This window comes from Platichthys flesus, chromosome 21, assembly GCF_949316205.1.
Source record: "Platichthys flesus chromosome 21, fPlaFle2.1, whole genome shotgun sequence".
Taxonomy (NCBI): Eukaryota; Metazoa; Chordata; class Actinopteri; order Pleuronectiformes; family Pleuronectidae; genus Platichthys; species Platichthys flesus.
This window is the reverse complement of record NC_084965.1, coordinates 947,131-968,212: the sequence shown is the minus strand read 5'-3', so window position 1 is coordinate 968,212 and position 21,082 is coordinate 947,131. Positions and strand designations below refer to the sequence as shown.

Genomic DNA, 21,082 nt, shown 5'->3' with positions numbered 1-21,082 from the left:
TGGATACATGGAGGATGGATAGAGAGAGAGAGAGAGAGAGAGAGAGAGAGATAGATATACAACAATTTAAAAACATAGAAAGTCACAAAACCCAATAATAGAACTGGGGGCAAATGTGTCCTGATTGAATTTTACACTGTTACTGTCGGACAAATAAATAAATAGAATATTAATGAAACGGAATTTGTGCTAATTCTTCTTCTGGCACTTTAATGTGAATAAATAGGACAAGTATTTTTCTTCTAGAGAAATATGATTAATATATAAGGATCATAACCCACAGCACATCGTGTTCACCTCATGTCGTCTGACATCACAGGGCTCCTTTTTATTCATCTCCTATAAAATAATATTCCCATAGTGTTTCCAGTGATGTGTGTTTCTGGGGGGTCTCTATGTGTGTGTGTGTGTGTGTGTGTGTGTGTGTTGTTCGGTGTGGTGCATCATGTGAACGTGGGGGTTCAGGTGATTTATGGAGGATCAGATGTGAGGACGTTGTCCAGAAGGACGGACGGGAGACGTCAGTCCGTCCTGCAGTCGCTCGATGACCTTTGACCTTCACGCTTCAAACCTCACGATGAGGAACTTGTGTCATTTTCTCACTAAAGAGATTTTTTTTTTGCTTCTGATGTTAAACATTTGTTGTTTAAACAAAAAGTTTGAATCTCCATTAATGACAGACAGCAGGAGCCTCTCAACCCCTTCTCTCTGCTGACGTGTCCTTGAGCAAGCCTCCTGAGGTCACGACCTCTGACCCTCCCTCAGTGACCAGGATGTCTCAGTTAAGGGTCTCAGTGATTATTTGTAGAAGGTTGCATGAACTCCAGTCTGGGTCAGAGGCGGTGAGGGGGGGGGGGGGGGACTGTTGGACTCAGGACGCTGGGACACGATGCTGCGTTCACGTCACGTCATGTAAACTGTAATTACCAGCAGACGGGGGGGGGGGGGGGGGGGGGGGGGGTTACATCAGCCTCTGACTTGTAATTAGAGGATCTCTGGCAGTGGTGATATCTCCCTCGCTGTGGAAACAACACGTCAACAAGCTGCTGCAGAATCCAGCTCATCCTCTCTGAGCTGAATTCACCTCCAGTGCTGAACAAACACCGAAGATGATTCAGACTTTGAACCTGAAGTGAACACAGAGTTAGAACTGGAGGAATAATGTCTGAGCATAATGAAGTGATAAGGAAAGAGAGGAGAAAGATCTGGAAAACATCAGATCTGCTATCGTCTTCAAAATAAGACTCAGTGAACTGAAAAGCTCTAAAAAGATCTAAACCCACTTTATGATTCTGTTTCTGATGGATGAGTGATCGTGTTTCTTTCCTCTTTGTAAGGAAATGAAAACTTAAATTGACTTAAATCAAAGAAACAAAAGTTTATTACAAGGCTGAAGTGGACTGAGTCGTCCCACTGAACTGAAACCTGACTGGATATTACCCATGATCCTCTGCTTCCTAATCCAGAAGAGCTGCTGCTGTAACAAATCCACCAAACTCTGTTTAGAATAAAAACAAATCAGAATCAAAGTTTCCTTCTGAATCTTGGAGATGAACTCTGTTTCTTCAGTAACTTCTGAGTCTTTTGAACTGATCCACGGTCAGCTTCACTCTTCAGCTGCAGCTGGTGGAGACAGTTTGAGATTCATCATTCAAACTGTTCCAGAGCTGCACAGAACTCCAGATGATCTCCTGACATCATCTAGAGCTGCTGTCGGCCCCAAGGAACCAACACACACCACAGAGGCCTGTTACATGGAGCACCTAGAGAAGATGTGAGGACGTGCACGTGAACCTCTGTCTGTGTGTGTGTGTGTGTGTGTGGTCTTGTGTCAAGGACCTTGGCTGTGACTGTTTGTGTCTCTGTAAAGGACGAGTGTGTGTCGTTCAGCAGCAACACAACCCTCCCTGGTGATTGTCATCATTTTCCTGTAGCGATGGTTCGGTTGTTCACTTTGTGTGATCTGCTCGGTGGTTTGAGCACGTGCAGGCTCGCCCTGACGTCACTGGTGGGTGTGGTCACGGGTGGGTGTGGTCACGGGTGGGTGTGGCCACGTGTGGGTGTGGTCACATGTGGGTGTGGTCGCATGTGGGTGTGGTCACGGGTGGGTGTGGTCACAGGTGCGATCAGTGGGGTCAACACCTCGGCCCCTCAACAGGTGTCCCGGCGCTGGGCTGCCCGCCTTGCATGCTGTACACCTGTGTGTGTGTGTGTGTGTGTGTGGCGTTGTGAGCCAAGAGCCCGCACTGGTGTGTAGCTGATACCGTGTGTGTGTCTGTGTGCTTCTCAGTGTGTGTGCAGCTGAAAGGCCCTGCACAGTTGTGTGTTGTTGGTTCAGTGTAGCAGCAGCAGGCCTGACCTTTCTGTGCCGGTGCTGAGACAACACGAGCTGCTGGTGGACGAAGCGGCGCGGTGGCGCTCCGGCATCAGTCCTGTGAAACCCGAGAGCGTCTCTGTAGCTTCTATCACGGAGCTCGAACCCTCCTGAGCCTCACAACCCACCTCCCAGTGTTTGCTTTGATGGCTTCTTTTCATTGTGCGTCTGTTTTGTGTCTTCATTCCCATTAACTCCCATGAAAGACACAAACGTTCACATCCTGTCAGACGTTGAATGAAATGCGGCTCCGACCAAAGCTCGTGAGAACTCTGGAAGAACTTTCCAAAAGAACCGAGATTCATCATCTGAGTCTGTGAAGAACCAGGGTTTGAATTCCACTCCTGATCTCCAGAGTTCCTGCTGTGGAGGGAGAAGGTCCTGGTTCTCTGAGCTGGAGAGAAGAACTCTGCTCCGGTTCCAGACCCTTTAAGAACCTGCACGGCTTCTCTCCTTCAGGAGGTTTGATATTAATGAACACAGGTGCAGGAACTGAGCCGCACTGATAAAGATCTGATGCTGGACCCAGAACCTGAAGTGAAGAGATGTTTTGAAGGAGAAGACTTTGTTGATTAGAAACTTAACTTCCTTATTGTTTCTGTAAATACGTTTGAAAAAGAGAAATGAATCTGATGAGACAACAACACGTAGAGGAGATATCAGGGCCAGTTGTTGAGTGGCCTGGTTCGGCCTGGTTCCACCTGGCCCGGCCCGGCTCACCTCCTGATCACCTGACTCCGCGGCGTCCTCTCCTGCTGGATCTCAGTGATCCTCTCTCTGAAGCTCGGAGCCCAGAGCACTGACACTTTCATTCCTCCTCCGTTAGAGCAGCTCCATCCTCAGTGTGACTGCCCAGATCTGTGGAGACGTGGGCGTCAGCAGGTTCATCCACATCCAAAATAAAGTTTGAGGCTAAATATGAAACTCTCGGAGCTTAAATATGAAATCTGTCGAGTGAAAGCTTCAGATGCTTTGATCCCTAATTGAGATCAAGCTCTTAAAGAAAGAGTCAAACCAGAGGTGAGACCAAACTGGATCCTTCAGCAGTGACTTTAATATTCACATCATTTAATATTCATATTAACTTCATCATAATGTCAGATGAAGTCAAACAAACTCTGAGGAAGACCCTAGGGTGTGTGTGTGTGTGTGTGTGTGTGTGTGTGCAGCCTCTGTACTCCTGTTGTATTATGAAGCTGTCAAAATAAAACCAAAGCCACTGGATGAAGAGACATAACTCACTGGATGTGTGTGTGTGTGTGTTTGTGCGTGTGTGTGTGTGTGTGTGTGCATGTGTGCGTGTGTGTGTGTGTGTGTCTATTAATAGCTCGGCCTCAGAGCGCCTGTCGTTGTTTTTGTTGACAGAGTTCAGCAGCTTCTCTCTCTTTTGTAACAGCAACTAAATCGTAGAATCAGTTTTTGCAGTGAAAACACTTTGTTGGACAGTTTGGACTTTTGGACCAATCACAGGAAGTAGACAGAATTAAACAAGAGAAGAAGAAGAAGTACTGTGGAGTACTGTGGTACTGTGGAGTACTGTGGAGTACTGTGCATGAAGCTGCTGATGCTGGAAGTGATACATCATGATGTTATCATCTTCTCCATTCAAACAGAAAGACTACCAACCCCCCCCCAAGCTTACTACACTCCCCAAACACCGTCTACAAACCAATCAGAGTCAAGTATAGGTAGACTCCGCCCACATACGTGATGACGACAGGACGTATGTCAGACAAAAGTCTTTAGTCTGTAAATTACAAAGTGAAACCAGAACTAACAGATCAGAGCGAACATGGAACAAACAATGAAGAGGAGGATGAGTGATCTTCATCACGTGTTCAGAACCAAGCGCTCCGAGTGATGATGGAACTCCGTGATGAGGCTTCAGTTCCTGTATTGGCCAGCAGGGTGGGGGTGAAAGGTCAGAGGTCACAGAGCGATGACATCAGGTGTATTTTTTGGTGCCGTTCAGGAAGCAGCCGAACTCGATTTATCTCCACCCCCCCACTGACACGTCCACTTCTCCCCGAGTGTGTGTGAGTGTAAATCAAACGCACCTCGAGGCGCTAACATGCCTCCACGTCTGCTTTTAGCAACGAGTGTGTGTGTGTGTGTGTGTGTGTGTGTGTTAAGCATGTGAAGGAGAAGCTGGTGACAGAATATTCCTCCATCTTTTCATTAACATTGTGTGTGTGTGTGAGTTGTGATGGTTTATTACTTGTGAGGTGCAGGTCACAGTCATCAATCACACTCTGTGGATGTGTCTGATTCTCAATCATCACAAAATCATTCAAAACACACACACACACACACACACACACACACACACACACACACCATAGCACCAGCCGACCCTTTAAGATCATTTCGAATTTGGAAGCTTGTTTGTTGTGTTGCAGACTTTGTTTTGTTGTGTTATAAATGAAGCTGTTTGTTGTGTTTGCAGACTTTGTTTTGTTGTGTTATAAATGAAGCTTGTTTGTTGTGTTGCAGACTTTGTTTTGTTGTGTTATAGATGAAGCTGTTTGTTGTGTTTGCAGACTTTGGTTTGTTGTGTTATAGATGAAGCTGGTTTGAAACCATCACCTCCCAGTGGTCGGACGCCTCCGCCCACCAGAACAGATTCATTCTAGAAACATCTCGTTCTTCCAGATTGGTCTGAGGTGACTGACCTTTGACCTTTGAGTCCTGAAGGGTTGACCACACGTGTTCCAGGGCTGCAGGGAGTTGTGTAGCACTACGTGTCGGTGTGTTTATGTTGCCTGCTCGTTTTCAGCAGCCACAGGAAGAGAAGAGCAATAACAGTGAAAGCTTCTGATGACAGTCAAGTGGAGAAGTGGTAATAAAAAGTCATCAAACGATTTCTCTGTGCGTCTCCGATGGTTTTCATTTGAAGGTATCACAGCGGAGCAGGTGGAGCTGCCGGCTCCGGTTCCGACCGGGAGACGACCAGGAGGAGACGACCAGGAGGAGACGTCCAGGAGCCGGTCGGGTTTTGGCCGTGGATGGAGATCTGCTGGTCTTGGCGGCTCCTCAGCCGTCGATGGACTCAGGTTCTTCCAGGAGAAACAACTCGTCCTCGTAACGTCTTCAGACCAACGATCAGCTCAGTTTGTCTCAGATAGAAAACCTTCCAGCCTGTGGAGCAGATCCCAGCATGCACTGGGTGAGTGGCGGGGAAACACCCGGCCTGTGTGGTTTCTGTTTGTAGCTGACTGTGTCATGGCGGCTCTCTCTCTGTTTGACCTCTGCGTCTCACAAAGCTCCGACCTCGGGTTCATTTACATCAACTCAGGTCTGATGTCCGTCTTCTCCCTGCAGGACGTCACAACGTCCCGTGAAGGTGATGTCCTCTCAGCTGCGCTCAGTGGGAGGTGCTTGTCTACCTCAGTGCAGGTTGTGTGTCCACAGTGAGCAGAGACATGTTTGTTCTGAAGGTTTTGAGTGAATGTTAAAGTTCTGCCTCATCGTGACGTCGATGGAGAAAAACATTCAGGGACAAATTCTCTAGAGGAGAACAATGGATGGATCCTCACAGCTGTTCATTCAGTTTCTCTTGATTGCATGTGCAGCTGATTTGAATGTGACTGTGTTATAAACTAAATCAGAAAATCTCAGACTATGAGAAAAACAATGAGAATCACTAATCAAAACAACAACACAAAAACAATCTCAGCACAAAACAATCAGACGAACGAGCTTGTTGCAGTGATGAACAGCCTTCTGCTGCTGGTGTGTGTGTGTGTGTGTGTGTGTGTGTGTGTGTGTGTGTGTGTGTGTGTGTGTGTGTGTGGTGCGGGGTCGTCTCAGGGTCGTCCTGTGGTCCCTGGTGGGGTCATCGGGGTTAAGACAACTTGTCCCTCAGTTCTAATGAAGCTGGTTCCATTCGATCTGGAGGAATCTCACCATGTTTTAACATTCATGACACCGTGAGGCCACCGTAGTTTCTACCACAAGCAAAGGAGTCCGTATGAGAGAGAGAGAGAGAGAGAGACAGAGAGAGAGAGAGACAGAGAGAGAGACAGAGAGAGAGAGAGAGAGAGAGAGGGAGGGAGAGCAAGAGGTCCTAATAGAAACTGATTTAATCAGCCACGAGGGACAACAGTGAGAAGAACAAGAGAACAGCATGACACACACACACACACAGACAAACAAACACACACACACTCTCACACACACACACACACACACACAGGCGCACAATGAATAACAGAATTGAAGAGACAAGGTGGGGAGGAGAGACTCAAATAGGATAAATCTAACTGGGTCGCTGTGTGTGTCTGTGTGTGTGTCTGTGTGTGTCTGTGTGTGTCTGTGTGTGTCAGGCAGAATCAATAGACAGCCTATTAAGCTGATCAGCATCATGCCAGGTGAGAAAAACACACACACGTTAGTACTTCTGTCTTAGTGAGGACACAACTAAATCTAAAACCAAGTCGTCATGTTCAACAGTTTCCTTTTTTCACTCTCTATGCCCCCCCCCCCCCATCCTCAGTCAGACTGTGACGGCTTCACAACCAGAAGTAGAGCAGAATGGAAAGGTGTGTGTGTGTGTGTGTGTGTGTCTGTTAGCACGCATGACGAAGCTATAACAGGGTGATGAGCTCGCTCGTCTGACCTCCTTTGGTGCTAAATTAAAATGAACCTGAATATTGATGCCTAATGAAGGAAGGTGTGTGTGTGTGTGTGTGTGTGTGTGTGTGTGTGTGTGTGTGTGTGTGTGTGTGTGTGAGAGACGGAGCTATGACGAGGCTTAAAGCCACTCTGGGAGCTTACCTCAAAATGAGTTTGCAGGAAGACGACACACACGCACCTGAAACCCTGTCTCGTGTGTGTCTGGCTCCAGATGTTCTCTGAGTCGTCCTGAGTGTTGTGTGTTTAAATACAGATGTTGAGGTCGTGAAGGAGCCGCTCCCTTCAGCGCCTCGTTCACCGTGTGACAGAAGCTTCACATGTTCCAGAGAAGAACATGAAGTCAGAGTCACGGCATCGAACACCTCTTTGATTTCAGAGAACAGATTTATTAACATATTCACTTTTAACAGGAGAACGTTACAGTGGTTTCATTGGTCAGCTGATACAAGCGTCAGATTCTACAGTTTAAAGAGTTCACATCTGAACCAGGAGACTCCAACGCAACCTAAACACATCACAGAGCCACAGGATCTTTGGTCCATTCAGACATCTGAAGAACACACACACACACACACACACACACACACACACACACACACACACACACACACACACACACACACACACACACACACACACACACACACACACACACACACACACACACACACACACACACAGTTAAGTTATATATGTGGAGTCCCATGAAGGCACTGATCTAAGTGTAGGTATTATTAGAGCACTGTTTAGTGACACACACACACACACACACACACACACACACCTAACTGACAGGTGTCTTGTTGCAGTGACCGCCCAAAGCAACTGCAGGTTGTGTGTGTGTGTGTGTGTGTGTCCTCGTTGGTATGGTGTGAGAGTGGCTGAAACAACATCGCGAGCCACAGGCTGATAATTTCCTTACTATGTGTGTGTGTGTGTCTGTGTGTGTGTGTGTGTGTCTGTGTGTGTGTGTGTGTGTGTGTGTGTGTCCCAGTTTGAAAGTGACAGCTGAGCGACAGAGAGCTGACACATGAGAGGTGGAACGACAGATATGCAAGGAAGGTAGAAGAGGAGGAAAAGAAAAGAGAATGAAAAAGAAAGATCATACAGAAGATGAGTAGAAAAGAGATGGAGAGAATAGATAGAAAAGAGAACGAGGAGAGGTGATGAAAACAGACAGAAAATGGGGAGGAGGAGGAGAAAAGAGAAGGAGTGAGCAATAGATACCAAGAGGAAGCAGAGGTTAGGAGAAGAGAAGAGAAAGAACAGAGGAAGAGGAGGAGGGGGAAAGAGGAGGAGAAACCCAAAGCCTCTGGTCAGTTTCTGTGTCATGAAGGTTTGAAAACAACACTTAGATTTTATTTTGAAGTAAACGTATCAGCAGAAGAATCTCTCTAACATCTGTATCAGCATCGAGCCGCCACATGTTCTCCAGATGTGATGAGAGTCACATGTTCTCCAGATGTGATGAGAGTCACATGTTCTCCAGATGTGATGAGAGTCACATCTGGAGAACATGTGGCTGGAGGATCAGCTGTCAATCAGAGTGAGAAGCTGTCGATGAGATTCACTGAGTCACATTCATCCTCCCGGAGAAATCTGGGAAAAGGAAAATTATCAGTTCAATCCCTGGATCCAACGTGTCTGTGGAACAAACAAACAAACAAACAAACAAACAAACAAACAAACAGCTGTTGTAACGAGTCCTCAGTCTGACTTGTCCTCAGCTGAGTGTGGACTCGACCTCTGGGCTCTGCAGGAGGAGCAGGGACAGATCAGTGGAGGTGAGACGCCCCCCCCCCACAGAGTCACCTTTCAGCTGAGGTTAAAGCGTGACATCACGGGCCCCCCCCCCCCCCTCGGCCGCAGGAAGCTGATATTTGCCGCGGACGCTCCAGTGAGCGTTGCTTACACGCACTGACACACATTCACACGTTCATTATTCATCCGCCCACTCTCTTATTCACTCACTGGCTTCCCCCCCTTTCAGTCAGCGCCTGGTTCTGTCCTTCAAACAGTCAGTGACCTGAACACTCGATGGAGTCAGAAACAAACTTCTACAGAAGTTGTGCAGCACAGACGTCATCAGGAGGAGGAGGAGGAGGAGGAGGTCTGTGGTGGAGACCAGGAGACGCTCTGAACCTGGAGGAAGGAGGAGAGGGTGAAGGATCTGTGGGATTAGAACCAAGAGCCTCTGAGGTTCATCCCGTCACTTACCAGGTGACAGAGATTGGGATTATATTTGGAATAAAACATTAAACATAGTCCTGATTGAGAAACGCTGCACCAGTGTGTCAGAGTTCAATGGTTCTGGTTCTGACCTGTAAACTGGTTGTTGTGGTCGTTTGGACCAAAGTGATGATTGGATTGAAACTTTTCATCTTGAGTTAGAAACTAGAAAAGAAAAGGTTGAATGATGGTTCATGAAGTTGAAGTAAAACTTTTCATGTGTCCTGAGAACGACCCAGAAACTCCTCCTCCTCCTCCTCCTCCTCCTCCTCCTCCTCCTCCTCCTCCTCCTCCTCTTCCTCCTCCTCCTCCTCCTCCTCCTCCTCTTCCTACTCCTCCTCCTCCTCCTCCTCCTCTTCCTCTGCGTTGTCTGGATGCTAACATCTGCTAACTATAGTCGCAGCTCTGTCCACACACTGCAAATCAACACTTCTTTGGTTGATGCTGGACAGTTTCAACACACAAGTAAATAATCAAACAATTCTTTAACACACACACACACACAGACACACAACACTCATTCTCTCTCTCTCTCTCTCTCTCTCTCTCTCTCTCTCTCTCTCTCACACAGACACACACACACATTCTCTCTGAGTGGATTGGAGCAGACTTGAAGTCAAACAGAAGAAATCTCCTCCTGCAGTTTCTACATCTCTCTCTGTCTCCGCTGCTGTTGGACATGATGTTGCTGATTACCCACGATGCTGTGTGTGTCTGAGTGTGTGTGTGTGTGTGTCTGTGTGTGTGTGTGTGTGTCTGATTGTGAGTTTTTGCTCCTATGGGAGAGTTGTTCTCCAGAATCAGCAGCTGATCACAGAGAAGCTGCTTTAACTCGCCCTCCTCTTCTTCTGTTGCTTTTCTTACTCCTCATCTCTCTCTTTTATCTTTATTCTTGTTGTTGCTTTTATTCATCGATTCATCTTTTCTTTCCTGTTTTCATTCCCCCCTTTTATTGTCCCCCCCCCCCCTTTACTCTCCTGGTCTGAAACATTTATGTACGTCCAGTTGATCAACCGGACAGTTCCTGAGTCGGTTCCCTGCTCCTGATTGGCTGAGAGCAGTGAGCCACAGGTGTCCGAGTCCTCACCGTCCACGTCCTTCTGATTTCTGATTTCCCTCGAGAGTGTGTGTGGCTGTGTGTGCGTGTGTGTGTGTGTGTGTGTGTGTTTAATTAAAGCTGTGGTTGAGTCCTGCAGCCTCAGCTCACAGGGCGTCTCTCTGTTCTGTTTACATGATTCATACAGTACTTTAATTTCTCACAGTTAAAAAGACTAAAAAGTCGTCAAAGCCAAACACAGACGTCCGGGTCAGCTGGGTTCGTTGGGAGGTTTAACTCCCAGTAACTCCATGAGGACAGTATACAAGCTCACACACACACACAGACACACACACACACACACAGACACACACACACACTGATGCACGCTTGCACACATGCAGGCACATGCAAGGACACATAGCTTTCTATTTCGGTGTCTCTATCTCTTATTTCACTCAGTTGTTCTGTGTTGATCAATTCACCTCAGCTCCTTCACGACTTCCCGAGGCCGATGATCACAAACTGGGAGAACAAACTGGGAGAACAAACTGGGAGAACAAACTGGGAGAACAAACTGGGAGAACAAACTGGGATCCTCTGGTCAGCTTCCCTCTCGTCTTCCTCTCCGAGTCCTCGTCCCATAATCGTGTGAGACTCAACGCTCAGTAAATTTCATTTCTCCGTCTCCAGTCAGTCGGCTCGACAGCTGGCAGCTTCACTTACTGACGCACGTTTCCTCTAATTTCAATTGAATGTGACCACTGACACAACAGACCTGGAGCTGAGGAGGTGATAACAAATACAGCGTCAAAATGTGACGACGCAGAGTTTATAAAGAAGACGTGCAAATGACTCATGTAGAGAGATGACGTGAAGGACGGGGGGGGGTGATGGAAGGAAGAGAGGGAAGGAAAGTAAAAGCAAAGGGAAGGAAGGAAGGAAGCGTGGGAATCAGGAGCTCGGACAAAAGGAAGTGAAGAAGAAAGTTTGAAATTAAAAAGCTGTGAGAAAGAAACAGAACGAAGTAGTAAAGGAAGCAAGAAGACAGGAAAGGATAGACAGACAATAAAAGGAAGCAAGGAAAGAAGGAAGGGAGTGAAAGCAGGAGGAGGAAAGTGTGAGTTGGATTTAAATAAAGGAAATAAAACCGATGATTAATAAATGTATTTATTTAAAACACGTTTAGCTTCTCAGATCTGAACCTGAGCTCTGATGAGGATTTGACGACTCAGATAAATCACGTGACCTCTGGTTTGACCTTGACCGGAGTGTGACCTGACTCCTCCGTTAATAACACGACGCTCTCTCAGGAGACACTGACTCCTGGAGACTGATAATATGCAAATGCTCATCTGGAGTGATTTGTGTCTTTGTGTGAAGGTCCAGTGCTGCTCTTAACGTTCACACAAACGAAGCCTGAGATGTTTGGGTCCATGACCTCAGCTGTGTCTCAGTTCAGAGGCCTCGTCCTCCAGAAGCCTGAGGACAGATCGTGTCCCTGTGAGCCTCCACACTGTCCCAGCTCAAAGCTCCCACGATGCATTGAGCTCCTGTGATGAACTGATTCTCAATCCACTTCTTATTCAGTAACACGCCTTCAGTTTAATTATTTTAGTTGAATCAAACACTGAAGAAATCATGTATAAAGTTTCCTACAATTCACTCCCCGACAGAACACAAGGATTATTTGAATTGTGACCGAACATGAACTGAGACATTTATTTATTTTGATTCTTCCAAAGCACGTTTGATTTTCTAAATGTCTTTAGTGGGAACGTGTGATGACTGAAAGAGAAAGTGTGATGGAGTGAACTGAGCTGCATGTGGATCTCAGCCGGGCCGAGCAGCTCCGTGTGGACCTGGTGAGGAGCAGAACATCAGCAGCAGAACATCAGCAGCAGAACATCAGCAGCAGGCCGGACGGGATGTTAACATGGAGAGAGCTCCAGCCGGCCTGCAGAGGACTTGGAGGTGAAGTCAGTGGCGTCAGAGCCGGACGATGGGACGGTGCCAGAGGACTCGCTGAGCTACTGAGTCAGGTCGGCTCAGAGTGAGGAGAGGGCCGGGACTGTCTGCAGCCTGAGCAACAACCACACACAACCACACACAACCACACACAACGAGCAATACAACCACACACAGAGAGGAACCAGGGGCAGTCAGGGACGACCCGTCCACCTGGAGACACAGAGCAGCTCCTTCAGCAGCCGACTGATCCACCGCCCTGTGACGGGGGAGACGTCTGAGGAGCCTCGTTAAGAAACACTCAACCTGAAGATCCCAGGTTCACATGGATCATTATCTTCAAAGATGACATCTGACGTCCTGTGAACTCTCCTCAGGAGATTGTTGTTTGGATCTAAAATAAACATTTAGAACATTTATCTGTCTGCAGCAGGAAGTCGAGGTTCTACACGTCATGAAAACGTGTTGATCAACGTGAGCAGAGAGAAATCTTCACATCGCAAAGACTAAAACATGTTCATGTTCAAACTTAAGGATCTGAAACATTTAGTTCATCCCTTCCTTCCTTCCTTCCTTCCTTCCTTACTTCCTTCCTTAATTCCTTCCTTTCTTCCTTCTTTTAAGTGGAGATCTGAGTTCTGCCGAGTCAGGTCCAGCTACATTTAGTGGTCCATAGTCTTTTTATACTTTAATAATTTTTGTGTTTTGCTGGTTGTTTGTCTGGTTTGTGTTTCTGCTGTGCGGAGCCGTCGTGGTTTGGTGGTTAGAGTGGTGGCTCTCCCTCAAGAAGGTTGCCGGTTCAAACCCCACTCTCACCCATCTGCATGCCGAAGTGTCCTTGGCAAGATACTGAACCCCTAAATGGCCCCTCATAAAGGTGGACCTGTTCTCCAGAGCAGTGAGCGTTCTCCAGCTTCACTTCCAGAAGCTCATGAAACCGGAGTCTGGAGAAAGTATATTAGTTCTCTGTAATTCGTCTTTAATGCATCAGATTGGACTTTGTGTTGAGTGGCTTTTATTGAGATGCAGCTTAACGAGATGGAATGAACAAGCTAAACGGTGTTTAGGTCTGAAGCCGTTTGGTCGTAAATCAAAGTTTGGGACAAGTTCAAATCATGACCTCATCGTGTAAGATGGCAGATAAACCCTCCAGGAAACAAACTCATATATTCTTGACAATAATTGTTGAGAAGTTCTTGTGTCGACACAACGAGATACAGACCAGGACCGTCTCTTCTTCCTCCTGTTACACAAAATGAAATTTAAATATATGACGCAGACACCACTGCTCCCTGATTGGGTCTTTTCGGACTTTGCTGACTCATCAGGCTCCAGTCCCCCATCTAAGGAAAAACCACCATTATCATCCTCGGCTCCCAGGTCACATGAGTGGTCACATGATGTGTGTCCAGACGTGTCCATGTTGATAGAAAGCGTATGGATGAGGAGCTGCAGCACCTCTGTCCTCTATCTGCTGACCTTGTCTTTATCGTGAGGGACAAAACAAAGAGAAGACGTTGAAGACGAAAGCTCAATGAACTTCTTCTGCAGGAGAGAAACACCGGAGAGGGTTTTAAAGGCTGGAAGCTACGTGTCTGTGGAGGTGTGAGGGTCATGAGAGACAAAGCTTTGGGAATGACGCATGGAGGCGGCTGCATGTCAGGGTCCCAGCACCACCACCCCACCCCCCCCCCCCCCCTCGCCCGTCCTGAAGCCAAACGGTTCCCGTGGTCGTCTGCCAGCTCGGCTTGGCGTCCTGCCTGATACAGTGAATCACTGCCTGCGTTGGGCAGCGGCAGCAGCACGGTGACAAAACGTGTTGCCCCCTCTCAGGCTAATTGAATTGAATCCGCTGCGTGTTCCTCTGGACCGAGAGGAGAGCGTCTCCCTGAGAGTTCACACTCTTCATCACGGATCAGTGACAGGACGCTGCTCCTACAGTCGAGCAAAGAGCTGCTGAGTGACGCCACACCTGCTCACAGCCACGCCCCTTCCTCCTCGTTGGGCTCACGGCCACGCCCCTTCCTCCTCGTTGGGCCCACAGCCACGCCCCTTCCTCCTCGTTGCGTTCACAGCCACGCCCCTTCCTCCTCGTTGGGCTCACGGCCACGCCCCTTCCTCCTCGTTGGGTTCACAGCCACGCCCCTTCCTCCTCGTTGGGCTCACAGCCACGCCCCTTCCTCCTCGTTGGGTTCACAGCCACGCCCCTTCCTCCTCGCTGGGCTCACAGCCACGCCCCTTCCTCCTCGTTGGGATCACAGCCACGCCCCTCCCTCCTTGTTGGGGTCACAGCCACGCCCCTTCCTCCTCACTGGGCTCACAGCCACGCCCCTTCCTCCTCACTGGGCTCACAGCCTCGCCCCTTCCTCCTCGCTGGGCTCACAGCCACGCCCCTTCCTCCTCGTTGGGCTCACAGCCACGCCCCTTCCTCCTCGTTGGGCCCACAGCCACGCCCCTTCCTCCTCGTTGCGTTCACAGCCACGCCCCTTCCTCCTCGTTGCGTTCACAGCCACGCCCCTTCCTCCTCGCTGGGCTCACAGCCACGCCCCTTCCTCCTCGCTGGGCCCACAGCCACGCCCCTTCCTCCTCGCTGGGCTCACAGCCACGCCCCTTCCTCCTCGTTGCGTTCACAGCCACGCCCCTTCCTCCTCGCTGGGCTCACAGCCACGCCCCTTCCTCCTCGTTGGGCGCACAGCCACGCCCCTTCCTCCTCGCTGGGCTCACGCCCCTTCCTCCTCGCTGGGCTCACAGCCACGCCCCTTCCTCATCGTTGGCTTCGTACGGACACATTTCTTTGGGACTAAAGAGTCGTGAGCTCAAAAAGACTCGTGACGATAATCCACCTTGTGAAGACCGGGGAGCTAACACACCACAGAGCAGTTTCCCTCTGGATCACACTCGTTTCTTTACTGACTCTGCTGGGTCTGGAGGTCAGAGGTCAGAGCGGGTGATGGATGTGTTCTGTGTTCAAATCCCATGTGCCAGACACACACAGAGACTTCATCAACCATCAGGGCTCTAAACGTGGCTGAGACGCCTCCTGGCAAGTGACTGGAAAAAGAGCAACACAATGGAAACACAACCGTCAGGTGTGAAAACCTGGTCAAGCCAGTCGCTGCTTAATGTGATCTTCGTCTATTTGCAGTGTTTCAGGAGCGTTCTTCTTCTTTAGTCAAACATCTCGTTGCAGGTCGCTCGCCCCAAAAGAAGTGACCACGCCTCCACGTGACCACGCCTCCACGTGACCACGCCTCCACGCCGCTGTGTGGGTTTACACGTTTCACACAACGTTCATGTTTTAGTAGTTTCAGACAAGATGCAATAACATGGCCGAGCAGAGAGAGGAAGAGAGGTAGAGAGGGAGGGAGAGAGAGAGAGAGAGAGAGAGAGAGAGAGGAAGAGAGAGAGAGAGAGAGGGAGAAAGAGAGAGAGTGTGTTCGTAGCTGGCCAGAGATTTGAGAAAAGCACGGAGCAGAAAAGAGCAAACCAAGCTTATGGTCATTCTGTCACACACACACACACACACACACACACACACACATACACACACACACACACACACACACACACACACACACACACACACACAGGAGGGACAGAGAGGCTCACACTGTATCGGATGAATAGCTGAAATGGTACGTAAATAAAGGAGGATGGAATATGCATGCACCTACGCCACACACACACAGACACACACATACACACACTCACACACACACATACACACATACAGACACACACAAACACACACACACACACTCTGCTGTAATTCTCTAAAGGCACATTCTGTTCACATGCTGTTTTACGTCATATTGTTTCTGCAGTTTGTCGCTTTGAGATTTGTCGCACGTTGCGTTTCGTTGTCAGCAACTTAACCTCTTTTGACCACTAGGGCCCCCCCCCCTGTGTGTGTGTGTGTGTGAATGTGTGTGTGTGTTCGTGTGTGTGTGTGGGGGGGGGGCACACTGGCTTTAGTAACAGATGGGACATGAAGCAAACTCCAAAAAGTTGTGTTTTCAAAAAGTTCATGTGTCTGATCAGTTTGGTTTGAATCAGTTAATTGATGATATAAACACGAGCTGAGACGTGATGATTGACAGCTGACACTGACTCAGGATTGGTCGAGAGTGTGTGTCTGTAGCACGGTTAAACGTCAATGTTCACGTGGTCGTTGGTTCATCGCTGTGGAAGCTGCAGCGTCCTCGTCCGTCCTGAGGCCGCCGCTCGTCTCTGACCCAGAAACTCCTCCCGTCTCCTCCATGTCTCCAGGCATCGTCTCCTCACTCCGGGGGGGGGGGGGGGGGGGGGGGGGGGGCGCTAAAATCCCTGTTTTTGTCCCCGTCCTGGCCCCACATCAAACTGTTGTCAGTGACTTGAACTTCCTGTTTGCCCTCGAGCAAGGCAGCGGACTGCTAAATTAGGAGGGAACCTACCTGCTCCGGGGTTCTTATCCACCACTAACAACAGAAACTGTGATAAAAGCTCAGATTGAAGTGAAATGAGATGAAAAAACTAAAAGTTGGTGAAGATTTAAATGGTCTGAGCTGAGTTTGGTCTTTATTAAAACCTAAAGGACCGATTGCAGCATGAGGCCGGAACCATAACGAGGAGTAAACAACAACACAGGCAGGAAATCAAAGGCAGCATCATTAAAACCAGAGGAGTCATTAAGAACAATGGGAGCTGTGGAGGGGACAGATATGAAAGTGTCTCGTCCTCGTTGTTCAGCCTGAAGCTGAAAGAAGACGAGTGAAGTCTAGAGGTTGATTAGTGTCTGGAAGAAGAAGAGAAACTCTCACTGCACTGAACCACTCTCAGACCTGAGCTCTTAAAGAGACAGGACGCAGAACCAAGAGTTAGAGACAGAGGCTGAGGAGAGGAGCTGCAGCGAGGGACACTCTGAGGAACGTGATTCTGAACTTTAGATGAAAACGATTCACAGTCAAAAGACAAATGAAAAATATCATTGTGAAAATCGCTCTTTTTGAAAACTAGCAACACAATCACACAAATTCTGTGCGTTATTTCAGCGGAGCTCGACAAACAAGTGTGTACGTGACCAAGTGTCAGAGCAGAATGGAAACCAGGACTGAACAGCTCACCAGGACCTACTGTACTGTGTGTGTGTGTTTGTGTGTCTGTGTGTGTGTGTGTGTGTGAGACTGAGTGGATGACAGCTCTTGATAAGAATGGAAACCAGAGCAACATTTTTGTTTGATGTGGACACACACACGCACACCCCCCCACACACACACACACACACACACTCACACACACACCCACACACACACACACACACACACACACACACACAGACATTCACACTCACACACACCCCCACACACACACTTCAGAAATCAGATTTGGGAGCTGTGAAGAATAAATGCATGAAGGGTTGAAAAACGAGCCCTGTCTAATCATTCAATTAGGATCCAAGACAGATGGTCTACACACACACAGACACACACATACACACAGATAACAGAGTTTGAAGAGAGCTAGATGGACAGTTTGAGTGTGTAACAGGTCTACGTGTGTGTGTGTGTGTGTCTGTGTGTGTTCCTCTCATCAGCTGCTGTATGACGACAGCCTTGCTCAGATTAACCTCTCTCACTTTATGACCTGCAGTATGTGGACACCTGAACACACGTGTGAGACTTCAATGTGTGTTGTTGTCGTGCTTCTCTGACAGACTCAGCTCCAGATGTTCCTCCTGCAGCTGCAGCTCCCCCCCCCCCCCCCCCCATGCAGACTCCAGGTCTCAGCTCTGTGCTCTCCAGTCAGAGTTGGTTGTAGTCATCATCAGGGTCACATGCTTCCTCTCGTTTCATAACGTCTCTGGAACTAAACGACTCAAACCAGTAAAAACAGACACACTAGAAGTGTTGGTTCCAGACACGTCCAAAACATCAAACAGTAAATTAAAAAAATATCATTTTTAAAGACGTTGATTTGATTTGACGAGGCCTCAGAACTGATGTTGTACAGTGACACACTGACTGACACCGGCTCCTCAGTGGCTCCTCAACTCTGCTCATGTTCCTGATCAAACACCAAATGTGTGTTTTAGGTCAGAACTCTTAAAGGACCTCGGACATCTAACTCTAATTCACAGATTTGAACAAATGAGTCAATTTGGTTCATTTTTAACCAAGTGATCTGGTGAAGAAGCAAAATGTCGTCTTGTTCCGACTCCACTTCCTCTGAGACCTCGCTGAGAGGCCGCAAGTATTTTTTACATATATTTTCCTGTGTGTTTAACTAATGTGTTAAAAGAAAAATCTGGACAGAGTAAAAGAAAGTGGGAGAGAACGACACATGAACAAGCTTAATAAAATCGACATTATGAATTAAACAGGAAACAGGCTGCCCGTGTGGTTAGTGGAAAGTTGTTAGACTTTGAGGAAACTCTCCAAACCGATTCTCTATAGATTTTCTTTGATAATAAACTCATGACAAAATTGTAAAGATAATTTATTTGAAGATTGGCTCAGAGTTGAGTTGTATCATAACATCACATCCTCTTGTGGTGCGTCCACCTGATGAACTGGTGTCTGTGTTGGTTTCGTCCACCTGATGAACTGGTGTCTGTGTTGGTTTTGTACACCTGATGAACTGGTGTCTGTGTTGGTTTTGTACACCTGATGAACTGGTGTCTGTGATGGTTTCCTATTGTTGCTGGACGTGTGGAGCAGACCTGGAGGAAGCAGGTGAGTCAGAGCTTCAGGTCCGACTCGCTCCTGAAGAGCTTCCCGGCTGATTGCAGGTTTGGCGGCGGGTCCGAGCGGCGGCGGTGGAGTGATGAGCGAGGAGGAGCCGAGCACCGAGGAGTCAGGCACTCCAGGCTCTTAAATCAAACGCTCCTCATCTCATGAGTCGAGGATTCACAATGTACTCTGAGTGTTTCACCCGTCAGCCGCCACCTCACTGTTTTTATCTTTATCGCTGAAGATCAATCTGTTATTTTTTCTTCTTATCATCATCAAACGTTCTTTTCTATGAAAGTATCTGAGCCAGCAGTGATTACCAGTTATCTGTGTGACCATCATCAGAATGTGGATAATCAGCCTCAGTGGAATGAGAGGAGAGATCATTGTTCAGCGTTCAGACTGTGCAGCGCTGCAGCTCCTCTTTTCAGCCTCTGTCTCAAACACTGAGATGTTGGAAATCTTCATGATTGATGAAACCTGTTGGTGTCATGTTACTTCAAGGCCTGGAGGCTCATGTCTTCCGGCGTTTCTTCTGACCGTGGTTGTGTGTCTGTGTGTTTGTGTGTCTGTGTGCAGCTGGTTTACTGGGCCAGTCAGCAGCAGGATCAGGATGAGAAGATGGCTGGCTGTGTGTTTCCAATGGGACCAGAGAGCTTTCAGCGCTTCACGCCGGACTCCCTGGCGGCCATCGAGCAGCGCATGGCCCAGGAGAAGGCCCGACGCAACAAACACTACCAGGAGGTACACACACACTCATACACACACTCACCACATCATTAGAACAAGTGGAGATAGGAATCAGAAGAAGGTGGAAGGAGTGAAACCGGGAGATGTGGGGCGGCTCCAGCAGACAGATGTTCAGGTTTTCAGTGATAGTGATGCTCTGCTCGTGTGTGTCTCTCTCTCTCTCTGTGTGTGTGTGTATGTGTGTGTGTGTTTGTGTCTTTGTGTGTCTGTGCGTGTCAGGACTTGGGCGACGTGCAGCTCCTCCGGCCCCGGCCCGACCTGGAGGCAGGAAAACAGCTGCCGCGCATCTTCGCTGACATCCCGTCTCATCTGGTGGGCGTTCCCCTGGAAGACATCGACCCATACTACTTCAAAGACAAGAGGGTAGGCCACCGGTGTGTGTGTGTGTGAGAGTGTGTGAGAGTGTGTGTGTGTTGTGTGTGTGTGAGAGTGTGTGTGTTGTTGTGTGTGTGTGTGTGTGTGTGTGTTGTTGATGGGTTTTGGAGAATCCCTGGAAGATAAATCATCTCTCTGGTAGCCCACTTTACTGAAGACCAGAGGGTAGATGACTGACTCTGTGTGTGTGTGTGTGTGTGTGTGTCCTGCCTCTCCTCTTCATCGTCTCTGGTCTTCTTCTTCATCCTGTTCTAACTCTCATCCCTTGTTCACACCTGATAGTAAGGTGTGATCTGTACCTGGTCTTCTCCAGGCTCCTGCTCCTTCTCTCCTGTAGCAGAGCGTTTTCTAACCTGCTGTGTTTCTGTCAGAGACTGAATCATGGGTCAGAGACCGGCTCCTTGTTTTCCATTTGAAATAGTCTCATGCTGATAATCAGCTGGATTCATTGAGTAAATTATGTTTTATTAACAGGTCCTGAAAACGTTCCTTATGATGGAAATTAAACCCACTGTATCATTCTTTAAATGTTGATATAAGAAGCAGCTCTCATAAGAGTAAATAATCTGCACCTGTCAATAAACAAACATGTTTTTCTTCTTCTTTGTTTATTTCTTGCAGACTTTCATAGTCCTGAACAAAGGGAAGGCCATCTTCCGCTTCACTGCCACATCCGCCCTCTACATCTTCAGCCCGTTTCACCCCATCCGCAGAATCGCCATCCAGATCCTGGTCCACTCATATCCTTACACACACTGACACTCACACACACACACACACACACACACACACACACACACACACACACACACACACTTGCCACTGTAATGTATGTAATTTGCATGATGTCTTATGTTTTGCCACTGACTGCAGGGAAGTGGTCGAGGGGAGGTCAGAGGTCAGGTGTTAGCCACAGTGTCCCTGCAGCCTGGAGTGTGTGTGTGTGTGTGTGTGTGTGTGTGTGTGTGTGTGTGTGTGTGTGTGTGTGTGTGTGTGTGTGCGACCGGG

The 21,082-nt window shown here is 48.3% G+C and overlaps 1 protein-coding gene across 1 annotated transcript in view; it reads left to right on the top strand.

Annotated features, from left to right (window-relative positions):
• Positions 1–21,082, top strand: part of LOC133932456 (sodium channel protein type 4 subunit alpha-like) — a 92,856-nt gene that overhangs the window by 1,230 nt on the left and 70,544 nt on the right. Inside the window, exons 2-4 of the mRNA XM_062379133.1 lie at positions 19,529–19,693; positions 19,919–20,062; positions 20,696–20,814. Of these exons, the coding sequence (XP_062235117.1) occupies positions 19,571–19,693; positions 19,919–20,062; positions 20,696–20,814 (386 nt within the window). The 5' untranslated portion in view covers positions 19,529–19,570. The remainder of the gene's footprint in view (positions 1–19,528; positions 19,694–19,918; positions 20,063–20,695; positions 20,815–21,082) is intronic.